Source organism: Simochromis diagramma, unplaced genomic scaffold, assembly GCF_900408965.1.
Source record: "Simochromis diagramma unplaced genomic scaffold, fSimDia1.1 OVJJ01000293.1, whole genome shotgun sequence".
In the NCBI taxonomy this organism is placed as follows: domain Eukaryota; kingdom Metazoa; phylum Chordata; class Actinopteri; order Cichliformes; family Cichlidae; genus Simochromis; species Simochromis diagramma.
In genome coordinates, this window is record NW_024386801.1 from 14,685,846 (window position 1) to 14,706,148 (window position 20,303).

At 41.1% G+C, this 20,303-nt stretch overlaps 1 protein-coding gene across 5 annotated transcripts in view; it reads right to left on the reverse strand.

Annotated features, from left to right (window-relative positions):
• Positions 1–1,995: 1,995 nt before the first annotated feature.
• Positions 1,996–20,303, reverse strand: part of LOC120730005 (CUGBP Elav-like family member 2) — a 32,777-nt gene continuing 14,469 nt past the window's right edge. For 2 of the 5 annotated variants that reach the window (XM_040026068.1, XM_040026072.1), the window contains exons 3-14: positions 17,350–17,432; positions 15,581–15,629; positions 15,035–15,169; positions 14,027–14,106; positions 12,639–12,800; positions 11,678–11,741; positions 9,571–9,708; positions 8,843–8,965; positions 8,557–8,733; positions 8,263–8,409; positions 6,847–7,026; positions 1,996–5,907 (exon numbers count right to left, since the gene is read on the reverse strand). In XM_040026068.1, the coding sequence (XP_039882002.1) occupies positions 6,899–7,026; positions 8,263–8,409; positions 8,557–8,733; positions 8,843–8,965; positions 9,571–9,708; positions 11,678–11,741; positions 12,639–12,800; positions 14,027–14,106; positions 15,035–15,169; positions 15,581–15,629; positions 17,350–17,432 (1,286 nt within the window). In that variant the 3' untranslated portion in view covers positions 1,996–5,907; positions 6,847–6,898. Of the gene's footprint in view, positions 7,027–8,262; positions 8,410–8,556; positions 8,734–8,842; positions 8,966–9,570; positions 9,709–11,677; positions 11,742–12,638; positions 12,801–14,026; positions 14,107–15,034; positions 15,170–15,580; positions 15,630–17,349; positions 17,433–20,303 lie in introns of all 5 variants that reach the window. The other 3 variants (XM_040026070.1, XM_040026071.1, XM_040026069.1) reach the window with 3 other exon arrangements.

The following is a 20,303-nucleotide window of genomic DNA, read 5'->3' on the forward strand; positions in this document are numbered from 1 at the left end:
GTAAAGTTTAATTGCAAAGTGTTAAGCTTATTAAATTTTCCCTTATGTTTTGTATTAATCCAAAATGCCAAAGCATCTTTATGTATCGTCTCACTGACTGCCATTTTCTGCAGAGGGATCTCCACCACTGGGTGGCGCTATTGTACTACCTTAAGTTCCACTTTTAAACTCCTCAGAAGTTCATGGTTAAATAGAAAAGACCTTTGCTACACTGTACAGAAAGTGCTTTCCTAAGTCACATAACGTCTCAGCACTGTGACATGTCACATCCTACTTCCTTACATCCTGTGTGTTTGATGACTGAGAACATGGAAACGCCTGTACATGGGGAAAAGATGCCGGTTTCTCCTCTCACACCATTTTCGCAACAGAACAAGTTGGATCTTGAGGTTCTTTGTATGCCTTTAGATTGCTAATGTAATGCTGCTAAATCCACTCCCTAACACTCTGGGAAATAAACGTGTCCTGTTACTAAAGGAGGATTTAAGATGTGACCTTTTATTGATTTGGGGGAAATCTTAGAGATGAGACTTTTTAAGAAACAATAGCTTTTGTCTGTGGTCAATTATTGTTGTTTTTTGTTTATATTTACTAAAAGGAGATACATTCTAGAAAAAAGTCAGTATGTTTTAACTTAGCCTCAGGTATTTGTCTTCTCAACTACCAGAACATACCAGGAAACAGGAAAATTCCATGGTTTCATCTTCAAATTGGATATTTTGTCCAATAGAACACCAAATCACATACTATTGTTGGTCACTTTATTAGGTACACCTTGCCACTACCAGGCTGGACCCCCATTTGATTTTGGAGCAGTCTCAGTACAACAATAGACTTGACTTAAGTTGCTGGAAACATTCCTCAGAGATTTTGGTCCATGTTAGCACCACATTGTGCAGCTGCTGAACTTTCATGATGCCAAGCACCTGTTCCATGACATCAAAAAGGAGTTGTACCAGAATGAGATCTGGAATCTGTAGAGGTTATTTAAGCACAGTGAACATCAGCAAAAAATAAATAAATAAGGTCTGAAGTGTGCCAAGAAAATATTCCCTACATAATTACACCAACTGTAGCAGCAGCCTGAATTGTTCATAAGATGGGAAGAAGACATCTATGCTTTTAAATGTTGTTTATGTTAAGTTCCGACCCTACCATCTGAATGTTGCAGCAGAAATTAAGACTCATCATACCAGGCAACATTTTTTCCAGTCTTTTATTGTCCATTTCTGGACAATCAGCTTCTGTTGTTAGCTAACAGGACTGGGCCTTGGTAGGGTCTTCTGTAGCATCCCCATCTGCTTTAAGGTTTGACGTGTTGTGCATTCAGAGATGCTCTTCTGCATACCTTGGTTCTAACAGGCGGGTGAACTACAGTTGCCTTCCCTTCATTGCAGTCTGGAAATTCTCCAATGCAGTTTCACCCAGGGAACTGCCTCTCAATGGATAGTCTATTTTGTGGCCCACTCTTGGTAAACACTGGACATGTTTGTGTGGAGAGAAAGTATATTCATTTCAAATCAATATAAAGCAGAGCAGCAAATAACCCTCTTTTGAGAAGCTGAAAAAGAGGGGACAAAACTAGATTTGCATTTATCTCAGGCAAACTGCTTCAGATCTTTGCTTTTAAGAACTGAGCTCATTGATGTACTGCAATTGTGCATTTTTAAAAATAATAATAAAACAATCAGTTTAACGGGACTTGCTCATTCTTTATACCACAACATCTGAGTTTGAACTGATGTTTTGTGCAAATGCAACTAAAGTGCCTGCATTTCTTTGGCTCTTGGGTGCAGGTTCACAGATCAGTAGCACTTTTACCGATAAAACGATATGGCTCGTCCTGCCCACCCCACCTGTTACAGCTCAGGTAAAAGCAGAAAGAAGCACAACAAAGTGAACAAGTTAGCGAGACATGACACACTGGGGAAGGGTGGGTGGAGGTTTGTACAATGCCTTTACAACACTGGACAAGCACAACACACACAGTCCATATTAGGGGAAATGGTTTAATTCGGAGACAGAGGCAAAGAAACACACCACACAAACAAACATCGACCCAAAAAAAAAAAAAAAAAAAAAAAAGGAAAACAAAAACAGAACAGTCTTTCAGCTACGCACTCCACTATGGGAAAGAACAAAACTACACACAGGTAAAAAGCAAGGCTCAAATTAAACAGTTACCTTTTCAACTAAGACAATTATCCACACAAGTTGTCAAAAATCCTGATGACCATTAAAGTATGTGGACAGCACAAATATACTAACATGAAACTTACCACAATTTAGAGGATCCTAACCCCACCCCCTCCCCTGAAACTGATTCATGAAGTGAGGGACACAGAGATCCAAGGGGGATAAAGAAGATCAAAAATCAGGCATCATTTAGTGGCAAAAGCAAGAGAGAAGGGAAAAAAAATAAATAAAAATTGCTTGACACCAGCAAGAGGCCAGACTCAAGACCTGGTCAAGGCAAGGCCACATTGATAGGCCAGACAATTTTTTTTTTTTTTTTCTCCCCCACCCCAAATATAGATTTTTTTTCCTTTAATTTCCAATATAAAAAGCTTCACGGGTACAAAATACATATGAACCACCAGTTGTAGAAATTTGACAGCCTGTGTATGTCTTTTTTTGTCTTTTGTCTTTTTCAAATCCCACCCAGTTTCAAAAATTTGTAATTGAACAGAACGAAAAATATATATTTATATATAACTGTACTGTGTGTATAATACAGATTACATCAAGATGCACTCACTTTGGCTTTCATCAAGACAAGACAAAAAACATCTATTAAATTATTGGTGGAACATGAACAGAGTCCTACCGATTATCAGACAAGAAAAATAACAAAGTTTTTCTCTACTCTTTTTCTTATAGATCAAGACAATATCTATAGAGATGCAAAGCTACCACACTGTCAAAAAAAAGAAGAAAAAAAAAAAAAAAAAAAAAAAAAAAGCACTTCAGAATATGAAAACCAACAGAAGAAACCGTGATTGTTAGAGCTTAATCAGGATTTGTGATGGAAGCCCCTGAAGTGAGTAGAGTTCCTGTTGGGACTGCTGTGGACTATACATTGTGCTTTATTCCCCCCCCCTTTTTTTTAAAGTTTTTTTTAAACTATATTCACTCATAGTAACACTTCACCATGCACTGCGTCACCACAGACCTGCAGTCATTTCAGTGGCCGACACATGGCACCCACACTGACTCTTCTGCACTGTACCTCTGTTTTATTAAATTCAAAAATATCCCACCACCACCAAAACACACGTGATCCCCCACGGTTTGTATCGCCAAGTGTCACACGCGCTCACACTCACTAAGAAAGACGTTTAACCTTCAAATGTATAGGGAAGTTTATTGTTTATCTACAACGTTTTAAACCAACTGTTCAAATTGAGTACATCACAATACACATTTACCAATAACTCAACACAGTAAAGGCAAAGGGGAGACATTAGCAGGTGACAAGAGCTTTCATGACACTGGCATAAATAGACCCAAAAGAAAAAACAAACCCAAAACAAAATAGAAAGGCGAACTGCAGCAATCTCTAAACCAAGGCCTAATAATGTGTAGGCAGTTTCTAGACGTATATATGGCACTTTGAATATTGTATTGCATTTGGATAGAAAACAAAACAAAAATACTGTAAAAAGCACATGCCCATATTAAAAGAGAAATCAGTGGTACCTTGGAAAAATTTGGGATCGTAACCACACATACACACGACATTCTGCAAAAGTGATTAGCTCCCACAATTGTGCTTAACATCTCCTTACAAAACTATAACACCCCCCCCCCCCCCAGCACCGGTTCAAATTTGGTACCTTCCTTTTGTTTAGGAATATTTAAGTTTAGAGTAAAAGGGGAAAAATCCCAACTGAAAAGAAAGTCAAATGGTGGTTAACAGTGCATTTTGTGTGGTAATCCTGCATCAGTGTCTAGTTCCCCCCCCACACGCACACACACAAAAAAAAAGAAAAAAAGAAGAAAAAAAAAAGAAAAAAAAAAGAGCCCTGAGCTGACAACTCTTTAGCGCCATCAGGTACGCAGTTTTAGGGAACCCTTTCTTTGGGGGAAGGGGAGGGTGAAGTGGTTGTTTTACCAGGGTCGTCACACAAAAATGCTACCCTGATAAAAAAGTGTAAACTTTCGTGCTGAGAAAAATGGAATGTTATTTGTAAACCAACACTACTGTGGTGGATTAAGTCGATTTAATGTGCTGTGTGACTTCTTGAGCGTCACACGAGTGCATGTTTTTAAAAGAAAGAGGAAAGAAAAACAAAACGTGCAGAGACCCACAGGTTGCGTGTTGTGTCCGAGTTCTCTCCTCTTCAGGGGCTCCCACATTTGAAACCACGAAAGAGTGTTTGTGTGTGTTTGCATGTGTTGCAGCGTGTGTGTGTGTACAGACAAACTAGGTAATATTACAGCAAACAAAGTGGTGAGTTTTTAAAAAAAGCAAAAAAAAAAAAAAAAAAAAAAAAGCACAAGAAATATTTGACACATGGGCACTTCAACAACAAAATCCAACAGAACAACATTGTCTGGCATCTGTATGATTAACAGACATTGTAAATCATCTCTCAACGAGGCATCCAAACAAAGCCAAAGTGAAAAATTCATTAATTAAATTAGCAAAGAGAAATTCACAGAAAGTTGACAAGATGTACGTACCATGGAAGTTTAGCAGGGATATTAAAAAAAAAAAAAAAAAAAAGGAGGGGGGGGGGGGGGGGGAGGCTCAAAATATGACCCTTAAAAAAAAAAAAAAAAAAAAAGAAGAAAAAAAGAAAAAGAATTTAAACCAGAAAACAAAATTACAATTAAAGCAGAGGAATTTTGAACTTTTTAATTTACTAGAAATGACCCTCAAATGGTCATGCTGATCAAACAGATTTTTAGTCCTCTTTAAAAATGTAGTACACTGAAGACCCTCCCGCCCCTGCCCCCCCTCCCTGCCCAAACACAGATGACATTACAACGTAATCTACAAAAAACCCAACGTTTGCCTGGGTTCTGTTAGTTAAACTTCTATAGATTCAATGGTATAAAATATAGTTAATCTAAGTGTGCATTTAAACCACAGATTGTCTATTTGTGAATCAGTTCTAAAAAAGTTGACTCATGTAGGTAGTCATTTCTCTCAACAGAGCAATGTACCTTTTATTGTGCCATCAATAGTTCAAAAACAAAAAAACCCAAAAAGAAATCAAAGAAAAAGAAAAACACTGGATATTTTTATAAATGAATTTTTCTTTTTCTTTTTTAAATAGCCTTGGTGTAAATCTTCACGCTGCCTGCAAAATGTAGAGATCATTACAGAGCACTGAGAGGGATTTTAATGGTCAGACTTTCAAAAGTGTTGGAAAGTGGTCTGTAGCATTTTTTTTAAGAAGCCAACATATTGCTAATGGCACCAAATAGCACAGCTGTGTGCCAATCCCTGTATTCAACTTTCAAGTGAGCTTTACTGAGAGAGGTAAAAAGAAAAAACATTAAAAAAAAAAAAAAAAAAAGTCCCACAAAGCTAAATTAAAAGTAAGAAATCCCACAGGTTTTTTCTTTTTAAAACATTCGCAAAAAAACAAAAACAAAAAACAGGTCACTCAAATGAACTTAACCTAGGTAAAGTTTTCACATTGATTTGCTTGACCTCTCTCCCACCAGTCACATTTCTATACAGAAAAAGCAAACGAAAACAAAAAATGAATATACATGCAGAAAAATCAGGTTGAGCTAAGGTCAAGGTCAGTGGGTGGCCAGGTATTGGTCAGGCGAGCTTAGAGAGACATCACAGACAATGGTGGGATGATGTGGGCCAGGAGTTTGGCTTGGCTTTCAACATCATGAAGACATGCTAGGCTAATGATGAGCAAACAGGCATGGAGATTTGTTCTAAAAAGGAACAAAAACACAAAAGGAAGAGAGGAGAGAGAGAGGACAAAGAGGAGAGAAGAGAAAGTTAGGGGCACAGCACAAGAATCATTTAGCCATGAGGCACAAAAAACAAAAATAATGCCAGTCACCACATATACAGTAAGGACAACAGGGGGGAGGGGCAACCCCCCCCCCTCTCCCAACGCACAAAAAACAAAACAATAATACACAGATTTAAGGAAGTGACACCACCAGGACATATGGCAGAGACTCCAACATGCACAAACTGTATACTTGGCACCCAAAGAGATCCATCTAGAGCCAGTCCCTTGTGGGAGACTTGGAGGATGGATGGAATGACTGGAAGAGGTTGTTAATAAAGACGCAGAGAGGTAGCCTAGCTCAACATGGCTTAGATAATGAAAGATGACAGAGACAGAAACAGAGGGGAGGGGGTAGAAGAGAGGTGTGGTGAAGACTGGAAAATCTAGCGTAGAAAAGAGTTTCACATTGACAATGATACGGATGAGACAAACTGCACGTAAACAGCCAAACACAGGCTAAAGCTCTGGGGTCCTTGTGACCTAGCTTCAGAAACAACAACTGATCCTTAGTCAACCTGTCTAGCTTGACCTGAAGGCAATGAAATGGCATGGAAACATCTGATGCTCTCCACTAAATACAGTGACACAAAATACCTCCAGCGAACACTGACTCCAGTGATAGTCATAAATAATCATATACATTAAAATACTAAATCAGACTCAAATTACATGACAAAACCGCAGGAATGAAATACAGCAAAAATGTGGAAAGATCATTGCAAACATTTTTTTTTTTTTTTTCTTTCTTTTTCATTTTTAAGGAATAGGCCGAGTCTCCCTCCTGTGATGGGCTTCTGTCCCCTTGCCCCACTGAGTCTCTGCTGTGGTGACCTTGGCTGGAGGGTGAACTTACCCTAGCAGTGCTAGCTTTAGAGCTGGGGAGGGGGAAGGCCCCGGGGCTAGGATCAGTAGGGTTTGCTGTCATTCTTGGAGCGTTTCAGCTGAACCTTCAGCCTCTTCATGCCAATCTGGAAACCATTCATGGCCTGGATGGCAGCTTGTGCAGACACAGGATTGTCATAGCTGACGAACCCTGAGAAAAAAGAAAAACTAAACTGAATACATTACAAAACAGCAACTTAATGCCAACATTTCATTTCCATATCACCAGGCTGACCATCACCCCCTCTCCTTGGCATCTGCCTTCCTGTGGCCAGACAGACTCCATCTTCACCATCATGGATTGCACATGGTGAATGTAGTTCTTTTTCTGCTCTAGAAATCCACTAAAAGTTTAAGAGCCACTAACCAGAACCTCCAGCAGGTGGAGTACTGGTTCATGTGCCTCTATATCAAACGGACAGCAGAGCAAAACAAGGACTGCAGTCACTACCTGCAGTTCACAACAGGAAAGCTGGAGTCCATCCACAGGATGAGGAAGTGACTGGAGAGGTTGCAATTTTTCCCTTTAAAAGCACAAACCATGAAATAACTACCAGAAAAATCTAATTTTAGCTAAACTGAGTGTTTAGTGAACCTTCTGACAAAATGTACAAAATAATTTCCATATCAAAGTTTAAATGTGAATCATATTTGCTGCATCGGGTGTTTTTGTAATTTATACCTCAAAAGTGTATTGTGTAATTTATTTTGGTTTTAAGGGGAAATTAAACAAGATGACATTCATCAGTTTTACACATATTTGGACACCATGTGGCTGGACAAGCTGCAGAGGAAAGCTGGCTCTTATTTTTCTCTCTGCCAGTTAATGTCAGAGAGAAGGGTCACAACTATAAATACTGCCTTGTGAATCTGAGATGTAGAGGGCAGGAAGAGCAGCATGTCCAACAGACTGCTGTCTCAAACCTGCTCTGACAGAGAGACTGACGATCTTCTGTCCCCAAGGCCATAAAACTATTCAGCTTCCCTCAACTACAGTCAGAGTTACCTTTATTCTAGCACTTGGATAGTGAACTGCGACTTAGCCATGTTAACGTAATGCACAAAAACATGTGCATTATTACATACTCCTCTTCAATTTTTGCACCATTTTCACTCACTGCTTTAAATTTGCATTTGAGGTGGTGTTACATCACAATACTGGTGTACTGCTTTCACTCAGTAAAACACTAATGCAAATGATATTTAATACCACCTCCGGTCACACATACATGCATCTAATCCATTTACATAGAAAATACAAGTATCAACATGTTTATCTTTACAGAGCACTTAGACTCCATTTAAACTTTAAATCTGCAGTGAAACAAAGCTGTTATGCTATTAACTGATGTAACCAGGGAAACGCCAGCAGTGTCACCACACTTACCAAAGCACTTGCTCAGATTGGTCTGTTTGTCAATGAAAACTTTGGCAGAGACCACATTTCCAAAAGGCATGAACATCTGCAGAAGATCCTGGTCCCCACACTCCTGGGGCAGGTGATAGATGAACAGGTTGGCGCCCTCTGGCCCTACTCCATTTGGTAAGAAATTCAGATACTCTAGTTAGACGTGAATTCAAATGCACACAAAACATTTACTGTAAACATAAAAGTTCATTGCATTTAGGAAGAAACTTCTGAAAATTGTTATTGAGTGATGTGTGCCAGGGATCTTCTCACCTTCCTTCTGACTGCCAGCCACACTCTGCTGAAGGAGAGACTGGCTGTAGAGGGCGGGCAGGGCAGACGCTGTGTACTGCTGCATCCCTGAGTAGGCCTGGGTTAGGGCATCCATAGAGCTGGCTGCTGACCCGTTGGCCATGGAGGCTCCCAGACCCCCGTTCATGGCCCCCATACCTGTAAGAAGCAGAAGTTTAATAGTACCCATTGAGCATGGGGACCCAACATCAACATGCATCTTCCTTTTTTTGGCTTGTATCCAGTTTTTAAATAAGAAGATTCTCACCACTGACGCTGCTGGTGAGAGCGTTAAGGTTGTTGAGGCCCACAGAGGTCCCAGTGAGACCTTGCAGAGTCCCCAGAGATGCCAAGGGGTTCACGGCAGCACTGGACCCTGCTGTTGACCCAACTGTTGACAAATGACAAAAAAAAAAAAAAAAGAAGAAAAAAAAAAAAAAAAAAAAAAAGAAGATATTCTTAAAACCTTACATCTGCCTCACATTGTTATGGTTATAGAGGAGGACATGGCAGAGATGAGGCAGTTAAAAATCTGTCTCACAAAGAGGAACGGTCATTACCAAAGCAGCCATATGTTAAACTTAGACAGATGGAGCCAATGTATATTTACACAGATTGAAGGGAAATGGGGGCTCTCATAAAATTTTTATATGTGGGTGATTAACTCCCATAAAGTAAATGAGGAATGGCTGAGGGCTGTTAGGCAAATAGTAGATGAGGGAGATTTGCAGAGGAGAAGCGGCCCGACTGTGGACATGCACTGTACATCTCAATCAGCGAGAGAGTGAATCTTTATACTTTAGTTAATATATTATACATGAATTAGTACACAAAGAGCAGAGGTGGCGATTCAAGCAATTACAGCCAGGCCATGCCAAAACACACCCCTAACAAAACTAACTAGTCATGATGCTGCCATGGGGCTCGACTCACAGAACTGTTGTATGTATTGTACAGGCAGCATTCAAAATTCATCTCATGTTTGTGTTTAATTACCTGGACTGGCAAGAGCTCCCAGGGCACCGCTGCTGGTAGACAGAGCGCTGGTGGAAGTTGGGCTGGCAGAACTCTGAGCTGCAGCTGCAGCGGCAGCTAATGTGGCCAGGTTCTGCAGCTGAAGTGGATTCACACCCGCTGAGAGTACAAAGACACACGAATTATCAAAGACTGAATTTTTCTGCATACAGCATAAATTTGAAAGTAGTCATGGAAGAAATGCATAGATTTTAAAAGCAAAAGAACAAACAATGAATTTTTAAAGTTTAAAATAGGATGTGCTGCCATTCATTTAAAAGCTTTCCTCTATATTAAACTGCTTGGATATTGGGAAATTTACCATCACCAAATCACATTCTCAGATCTCAGAGAATGCAAGATGGACACGGCTGTAAAACCTCATGTTTTTCTTCCATTTACCATTTTGGAGATTTAAAACCAGGATGGCTCTGACTTAGTGACAAATGTCATCCTCATACAGTGGCTACTTGTCAATTACAGGGTAGGGCCACATTAAAAAAAACAAAAAAAAAACAAAACCAAAAACACCTTGCTTTTTGAATGCTGGCACAATAAATTGACAAGAGAAGTCGCCCCCCACTGGTCACGAGGGAGAGTGCAAATTCAAGCCACTTAAACCTGGATCGGGAAGCTATTTTAACATTTTAAATACAGTATATTACTTTAGCATGACCAACAAAAGAAGCACACTTGCTCTATCAAATCCATCTAATATGAATTCCAACTTTAAGATTTATCATTAGTTTTAGCACCCCATCTGTAGTTTTCAAGCTCTTCACATTGGCTTTTAATATGACCAAGGCAGAGGGATGAGCAGTTTGTCTTCAAGCAGCCGGAATAGGCCGAAAATAGCATTATTGGTAATTAGCATGCCACTGATCTGAAAAGAGTAATGTAATTTAAGGTACTTAAAAGCATGTGGGCGAAGCGCAGCGAGACAGAGGGCTGGTGACATGAGCAGCACAGCTTGTAGGGGTGGGCGATAGAAACGATATAAATTTGGCCAACAATAGAGATTTTGACTATATCGCTCTATCACGATTGCGCATGTTGATGATGTCATCAAGCTGCGTCTGTTTTGGTCGAAAGCATCGCAGCGGCTAAAACCATTATCATCTGCAAATTATGGCGGGTGACAGTCATAGCAAAGAGATGAAGCACTTTTGAAATATGGGGAAAGCCAAAAAACTGCACTTCCTCCACTTCCGTAACATTGATACATTAATGTTGAAGTCTCTCGCAGCTGTTCTATTCCCATGTTGTTGCAGTATATTAATAACTAACCTTGTATTGTGGATGAATAATCTCAGTTGTTCTCCTGACTGAAGTTTGGCCCGTGTATAGCATCCTGCTATGCGATTGCATTTGTCCCTGACCACCAGAATCCCTCACGTCAACTTTTATCGAGTGGAAAAAAAGTTGGCGTTCATCCTCCAGCTTCACTGTGCTAATGTTATGCTAACATAGCTGTGTCGCTAGCAATCACGTAGCACAACATTATATACCAGGTAGTCCAACTTCAGTAACTCTGCAAACACCACTGCTGTTTAGTTTTCTGTCTTCATTTATGTTGGAACTGGTAGCAGAGCTGTACATTTTAATTAGTTTTAAAAAAAAAAAAAAAAAAAAAAAAAAAATCTCTCAGTCAGAACATGGCATGTCATGTTTAGGTGGAAACTAGCGAGCTAACTTCCTGCTAACTTCTAACTCTGTTAAAATTAATAAATTCTGTTTTCACGGATGCATGGATGTTAAACTTAATTGTTACACCCGATAAAGCAGCAACACTGATGATTTAATTAAAGATGAAAGAATTTAGACCGTTTTTAACTCTCAGTGTTCGTTTGACTTTGGGACCTGAAGAGGACGAGTTTTGGACCCAGATTACTCCGCAAAGCTCCTCACTACGGCAGCCATAATGCTCTGACAATCCATCAAGCACATATCTCGTGATATACATCTCGTTACCGCACGTGCTTCAAATTATATCGCGATATGAATTTTAGGCCATATCGCCCAGCCCTAACAGCTTGTTCATTTGCATTCCTACGACTCGTAAACAGCAGACTGATCTTCTGAAACTCACCTCCTAGCCTTTGAATACCATTGAGACTGCCTTGGTTACTGAGAGAAGTGGCCTGCTGGAGCAGCTGTCAAGATATGAAAGAAAACAAAAGTCAAATCTAGAAAACAAAATTAGATCAGACATGATAATTAATATTATTTTTTCCTAACATTATTAAATCCTCTTTAAATTTGGGGACTAAAACTAAACTATTCATTGTTTGTCTAATCTGTGGAAAATTATCTGATGCACAGGAACAACTCGGGACCAAGATTTATACTCCATGTCATTATTTTGACAATCTTAGCAAGAGGCAACACATTTTGACCAGAAGGCAAAAAGTTATGTGAGGTTTAAATTAAATAAACGGCACGACAGCTTTTACAGCTTCATGCAACAGGCTCAATGTCTCATTTTTGTCCCAGAAACATAAAACGCTTCAGCTGTTGCCATCTAAGTCACATGTTCTTTGGCTCTGAATTAGAGAAGGCATATGCAAGTCACATGTCAGTGTCCTTTAGCCAGAAAACAGTTCGAGGAGGAAGATTATTCTACTCTGAGCCAAGTTTCAGTTTGTACTTTTGGTCAAAGTATTGTGCAATATTCAGCTTACACAATGACCTTATACATTTTCAGCTTGCAACAGATTTTATTACTTAGAACAATATGGTTGGATACGTCATACACAAAATGGCAGCTGTGTTTCCAGCTAGAACAGTCATTACCAAAAAAAAAAAAAAAAAAAAAAGGATCACCTGACCTCAATATCCTGACACAGGAACACATTCATAAAGCTTAGTGATAAAATTCTTACATGCACGCTCACGCACCCACTCACCCACCCACGGGATAGATTGATAATTATCAGGTGGTTCAGTGCTCTCTACCAAGTGTATTCTGTACACTCAATATATTTAAACAGATAAACTATAAAGGTTTTAGTACATTAAGGCTAATCTGTGTGTTCTTTAATAAAACTCACAGCCAGGTACTGCGGTGAAAGAGTCCCCAGCCCAGCCAGGTTTCCCCAGGTGGAGGCGCTGTTGAGCTGCTGAATCTGCTGTACTAGCTGCTGCTGCAGGCGCCGCTGCTCCTTATCTCTCTGTGTGTCGGCAAACTTCACCACCAGAGGTGAGGAACAGCCCTGGAGCGGTGAAGAGTTAAGAGACGTTAGACCGGTTCAAAAAGCACACCAAGTTTATTTACCCATGCAAGGACAGTCACTGCATAGGGATTTTTTTTTAATTCGTTTTTTTTTTTTTGGTTTGTTTTTAAAGGGGGGAGTGGGGTGGGTTTGGTTCCTCTACGCCTCAAGATAGTTGTATGCCTGTTGCATTCATATCAAAGCAAAAAGAGAGGACATGTGCCATGCATAGCTACGGTAAACCAGGCCACATTCCAAGGACGATGGTGCAGACGGTGAATCATTTAAGCACGTTAAAGAGTTTAATCGAGTCCACAAATAGGCAGACAACAGATGGACAACATTAACAATAAATAACATTCAAACAGGGATATGTCAGACATTAAGAAAAATGCATTACAATACGCAGACTCTCGCAAACAGACAGTCACATGTTCAGACAGACGCATGGACAAGGCATGCGGTGCAAAAGTATTTTAAGAGTTGAGAGCCAGATGGGGACCAGGCTGGTTAGGGAAAATGGCTTCTGCACCAGCAGCAACTCCCACAGCAGCTGAGAATCGGGGAGTACGTGATTGTGGGGGCAGAATAGGTGGCACTGCTACTGGGGCCCCCCCCCCCGAGTTTAATCTGGTAGGAGGAATGTTATGTTTGGTTGGACTCCTAATTAGACTTGGTCTGATGCTTCACTGGGGAGCCTCTGACCTGCTAGCTGTCAAATTACCACTGCTCTACTTCCACAAAGACTCCATTGGCTATATGAGTACACAGACCCACTTTTTAAGAAGTCTAAAAGGGGAGCTGTTTCAGTCTAATTTTTTTTTTCCTGATAACCTATATTTGATAGTGTGGATTCTTTTCCCCTGTAGTCCAAAATACAGACTAATATAATGGCACACTAATGGGTAGGCTCTGTTATCAGAATCAATAAGTGAAATGCATTTAGTTCAGCCCAAAATAAAAGATGACAGCACTTTTTGTGTCCTGTTAGTTCTGAACTCAGCAGCTATGTAAAAGGCAATGTTTCGAGTTTTATTCAATTATTCTGCAGATGACAATGTAATTTTATAATTAGCAAGAGTGGTTTTGGAAATGACTCATGCTTTGTGATGAATGGATGCCATCTGCTTGGACAGGTTCCTCATCTTTCAACACAAGGGGGCAGCAAAATGTATGGGTAAGGGGGGGAGAGGGAAATGAGAAATAGGTGCTAAGGGGTACAGTACCTCCATAGTTTGAGAGTGATGCATGGTTTTGATTGCATTCTGTGCCATTGCCCTGGTAGCAAATGTGACAAACGCACAGCCTGTAGGGGGGAAACAATAGGAGAGGGGGGGGGGGGGGAGGGACAAGAAGAAACAAAAACAAGACAAAAGGTTTGGACAACTCGTTATGAACCCCAAAAAAAGACATTACAGTACAGAGAATGGCAACTCCCAAGCACACAGAACCACCCTCACTGGTTAGCACATGAAGAAAGAACACAACAAGGAGAACAGTAACACGTGTCACATGAGCGGTGATCGACAGATTAAATTGCCACCCAGAGAGGCTCGACTACGTGATGTCATGGTGAGACAGTCAACGTGATTATATACACAGAAAATGCACACATAAATACACACTGAAAGGCTTTGATTTACTAAAATATGCAAGGCCTGCAAACATCAAAGGCTAATAGGGCCCGTTTCAAATTGTAGGAACACTGCGTACGTATACTAGAAAAAGAGCAGAAATTCATAGCTAGCCGTGTCTTCTGTGGGATTTAATCGTATATAAGCATCGACGCTAGAGCCTCGTGCTGCCTGCTATCTGAGGCTTTATTCAGCAGAGTGCTATGTAGGAGATGCGATGACAGGCTAATTCCAGCCTTTGTAGAGTGTGATGAAGGAGGCGGTAAAGGAGGAGCTGAGCTGAGCCGCCTGCCAGCTGAGCCTACGAACACCGGCAGCCAGCGGTTGCCTAGGCGACGGGCCATTGTGGCGGACAGCAAGTGCAGTGGCCCTTAACTGCGAGTTGTGGAGGCAGAGTGTCACAGTAATGGGAGGATACACTATGTGGACAGAAAAAGTGCCACTGGAGGTGAATAGCACTTGATCTGAGGGTGCCGGGGTTGCAATGAAGAATCAGGGAGGGGCCCTGCATAAATACTTGATGAGAATATGTACTCTGGTGTGCTGAACATGGCGGATGCGCTGTGCTGAACGTCATGTCCACACCGAAGGCACGCTTACCTCTGCTCTGACCATCCGGTCCCCGAAGTATTCGGCACTCTTCGATCTGTCCGAAAGACGAGAACATCATTCTGACCTCGTTCTCACCGTATTTCTTTGAAACCATGCCGACAAAGAGTTTTCTGTCTTCTACTGCTGCAGGAAGACGAAAATAGGAAGGCTATTTAGTGAAACCCAAACAATTATGGCGCTGTGAAAGCAGCAGTTACATCAGGTGTGAAAATCTTGCACCCCTCTCTTTCTTGTTCAAGCAAGTGCTCTCTCTTTGTCATGCTGCCACATTTTCTGCCTCTCACTCAGAGTGCCAGCCTTTTGCACAAATCTCTGCGACTTGCCGCTTTGTTTTCCTTCTCTAGACACAGAAGTATATCATCCTGTACCAGCTCTGCTCTTAAACCACTGCACTATATAGATGCTGTGTACTGCTGTCAATTTGACCCTTTTCAAATCTCACACCCCATTTGCCTTTACCTAATCTTTCTCCTTAAAGGTTTTCCTCAACATCTCCATCTCATGGCTTACGTCATCCTGCATGAATCCACTTACCACTTGTTTTCTCACTGTCAGCGGGTTTCATCTGGATAGGATGATGCATCTAGGGAAAAGAAAAAAAAAAAAAAAAGAAAATGTAGGGAAACCATTCACATCTGTCACCATTATAAACTCTGTTATCTCTCATCATAAAGGCCTCATGTCTTCACTCATCCTTCCATCTTCGAGCATTTCTCCCCATCTCTTGTTTTGTTCTTTTGCTGTAAGACCATCATCCCTCACCGCCGCCAGATTCAGGAGGAAGTGTCTAAGAGTTGCTGGTAAGGGATCAAATTCTCCAGTATCCAATTTCACTTCTCGCTGTAATGTAGACTCGCGATTGAACTTATCGATTGCTACTGACAACATCCCTCATCTTCTATAGAAGAACTCTGTTTGACAAGCAAGCTTCTTTGGTATTGCTTTCGAAATGTACAGTGAGCTTCAGGTTTTGTTTCTTTTTTCCCTTCCTCCAGATACAAGTCTGTCAACACCCAATTGGATCACATACAAATAGAACAAGGTGTGGCAAATCTGAGCTGTGAAAAATCTCATTTCAGTCAGCATAACATCTCTGAACATGACGCTTGTTCTCAAGCTTGTTATGTGAGAAAGTGGAGGCAGAGCAAATGCTGTCATTTCATGCCACTTAATGAACAATTTTCTCCAAGAAGACTGAACTTCAAGTGACTACATCTATAGCACACTACATGCCATGTGACGTGAAAGAAGAAATAAATCTAGCCATGAGATGTCTGAGCAGGTTGTACTTATGAAAAGTGGTGGGTTTGTTTTTGACAAGCACTAAGGAGAAGCAGACAGATGGCCTGCTCAGTATGGGGACTGGCTAGCGTCATTGACCAAGTAGAGAGAGGCACAGAAGGGAGAGAAAACAGAAACAGGGAAACAAGCTTTTCCTCTATCACGCAAATCAAAAATCAGTCAACTGCAGTCAATGCCAGTAACAGTAGGACCCAGGAATGGGATTTGAGAGCTGAGCCGTTAGACCACACTTTGTTTGAAATGTCTGCCTGATTGATAGTCTTCCAGAGAAGAGAGCTAGGACATTATTCTCAGCCTGTGAGACTCATTTATCAGCTCGGTTCAATATTTACCTGCAAGCGCACTGACAGTAGCTCTTTTTACTGAAAGACTGGACTATTGGTTTCATCGACAGCTGGGCTTGTTGGGTATAGATTAAATTGATTGGAAAGCTGGCAATACAGAATGACGTATAGACAAGACAGTTTTGTGGATGTTTAACAAGCCACTGCACTTATTCCAGTTGGCTGGACTTTAATCTCACTAGAAGATCGGGTTAAGTATTAGGGGACCACACTCTGTCTCACCGGGCTGCATTGTTAAAACGGGGGGAGAGAGAAAAAAGAAAAAGGACGAAAAGAAAGACTTCAACTTGCCTTCAGCTCCTTTCCTGCTTCTAATTTTGGGGAATAAAAATGTAGATGTGCATCAATAATTCATGAATACAAGCATTAATAATTTGTTCCACTTTGTGGCGATCGGGTCCTGTGTCTCAGTGAATAACCTGCAGCCTGGTCAAGCAGGCTTTACCCGATACCTGCACGCTTAGCAATTCAGTGTGCCGAGGTTCAGGCCGGTCCTAAGTGTCGCGTAAGTGATAGTGGGGGTTGAGACATTTCTCAGGCTAGACAGGCGTTCAGTGAACCGAGAGCTCATTATCGGCCAGCGTACAGCTCACAGCCTGCATAGGGGATGTAGTGGGGCTCAAGCAGCTAAAAGCAGCCCATGCTGTGCCTACTCACCCCACTTAAGGTCTTTATGTTGTGCAGTGCATTCTGGGCCTCCAGTGCAGCTTTTCTTGTATAAAAAGTTACAAAACAGCATCCTGCAGAGTGAAAAGAAAAAAAAAAAAAAATAGGGACAAACAATGGGTGGAGGGAGGGAGGAGACAAAACTGCATTAAAAACACAGCACACAGACATTAAATGTAATACCATGACTGCTGCAGAACAGGAAAGATGCTAAATGGATGAAAGTACTTTCACCACATATCATATTTTAGAAGCACGTGACAGGATATTCTTAGCGCCAACTGTTAGATGGTGCACATACACCATGTAGGAGCTGGCAGCGAGGACAAAGGAGTAATGAGACAGCTGAAGGCTGTGACACAGCCAGAGAGAGTACCACAGGGTTAGACGGCTGTCAGGAGGCACTGATGTGCAGTCGGCAGGTCAACTCAGCCCAGGCCAACACATTACATTGAGTATATTGCTGCATTACATAAGAATCCAGTCCCATACATGTGTGCATACATACAAACATGAGGCATGAAAACAGCACAAAGAAACAAGAGGGAGTGGGAGAGAGCAAGGAAGAGAAACCATGGGAGGAGAGAGTTTGTGGGGGAGGGGAATGAAGAAAAGAGCGTTAGGAGGGGAGGAGGGGGGGAGAGGAAAAAAAAAAAAGAAGCCTCTCATCCTTCCGTCCCAGTAGACCGCCAGTGGCGTTCCAGCCTGTCAGTTTCACTGGGCTGGGGAAGTGGAGCACTGCAGCGTCTCTGACCTACATAGTGTGTATTATGCTGTTACTGGAGCTCCCAGGCCACGGGGAGGGCTGTTGAACTCTAATATGCATCAAGCTGCACTCTCCTATCCCTCCCTCTCTCTTTCTCTCTCTCACAACCAGCTGAGCTCTCCCTTTCTCTACTGCTAAGCCCGTTCTCTGATATACTGGAGCTAAATAAACCATCCGGAGAGGCGTGATAGTCATCAGATGATTTTTTCATGACCTGCAGTAGACATGACCTAAAAGAAGAGAAAAAAAAAAAAAAAAAAAAAAAAAAAAAAAAGAAAAGAAAGAAAGAAAAAAAACTAGTGCAAATCTGGTGATTTGTCAATTGATCTGCACAAAACTAAACAAGCAAAAATGGAAGTGGGATTACAGCACTTTCAACAAATAAATTAAACAAAAGCAACATGATTATATAAGAGTTGGTTGGAGAGTGGCATTGTGTGGCATGCAAATAAACAACAGCCAGACTATCAGTAGGTCATTGATGAAACTGCAGTAGGAAACAAAACTACTGTGAAAGGAGGCCTACAGTGAAACTGAGTGTAGAGGTGTTGCTGCAAACACATTCAACTTCACTTGGCTGGGTGAAAAACCTCCTGTGATCAGGCCTGATTATCTAATAGAATACATTAACATGTCCATAGGCCATCACAGCTGACACTGCATAGAGCAGGGGAGGGGTGCTGCTTAAACAATAAGAAGCTTTGAACTCTCCAGCCTCCCAAATGAACTGCACAGCGTTGTGTATATTTACACACACACACACACACACACACACACACACACACACACACAGGAGACTTTCTGGTACACCTGTAAACACTCGTAGGATTATTTAGTGGTGTTACATGTGTGTACATCTGTTCCAAGGCCCTTATCATGGGAATTCAAATGCGTTCCTGGTGGCATGCTGTCCAGCAGTTTTGGCCTTGACACAATAAAGTCAGGGTTTGAAACTCTCTTTAGTCAATGGGCCACGTACAGCCCAATTTGATCTCAAGTGAGCCAGACCAATATAACCGCCCTGTCTGTTAATTTAAATAGTATTTATATTTTAAGGTAAGACATCTATTCAAAAAATAAATAAATTAAAAATTAACACAAACAGATAAAGTGATAAGTGCAATTTCTAACATGTAGAAAGTTACACATTTCACTGCAGTTGTTGCCAGTCAAAAGATATCCATGTTAGGTCACATGTTTGATACTCAAGGCTCTTTCAGAACAAATGGTGAAATTGTGATACGTCTGAATTTAGTGCAGATCTAATAAATGCCATGTCACAAGTTTATTTTCATCTATTTAGCATCTTTCCTGCTTTGCAAGCTTATTTTGTTGCTATATTGCTCTAAACCCAGAAAAAAAACAAAAAAACAAAACACACACACACACACACACACACGACAGGATAAGTTACACTCATTAATTAAAAAACCCACTTCTGCAACAAATTGAGACAGAATGTCTGCACATTACAAGATAATATAACCTTTTTCTTTTTAAATTCCAGTTGTGCAGCTGACGTTTACAAGAATACTAGAAAAGGAGATCCCAGAAAGACATTTATCTCTCCAGACGGTGCAACTGTTGTCAACCTGTCTTTGGCTTGTTAACAGCAACACACACACGATTAGCGAGGTAGTGTCAGTGATTCATAACAGCCAAACACCTCACAACAACTACATCTGGCCTGGATTGCCAGGGCGGTGTCTGGTAGCACAAATATGGTTCCTTTTAGACTCAAGCTTAGCATCAAGTATATTCCCACTACATTAAAAGCCAAGAGTGGTTTAGCGCCTTTAGCTACAGCGAATCATCCAACCATCAAGGGAACTGAGATTTGGGTGACCCAGGACAGTTACATCAAGGAAACTGTCGTTACTTTATTCACCTGCAGTTAGTTACGGGAGACCGAGCACTTCCAGTGGCACTTTGCAGCTCTCTGCAGACAGCAGGCTTCCACTTCACCGTCTCCTCTAATTGCAGCCTAAACTGAATCGCTCAACTCGAGCACCATTTCTAAGGTGAGCGCATCGATGGATGTCTTAATGGAAAATTGCAGTCAAGTAACACTCCCTTTGTACAATGCTGCTTCTAAAGCTGCATTGTACAAAGAAGAGGAAATTTAGAATATATGAATATTTAAAAAAAAAAAAAAAAAAAAAGATATTATTTAACCCTG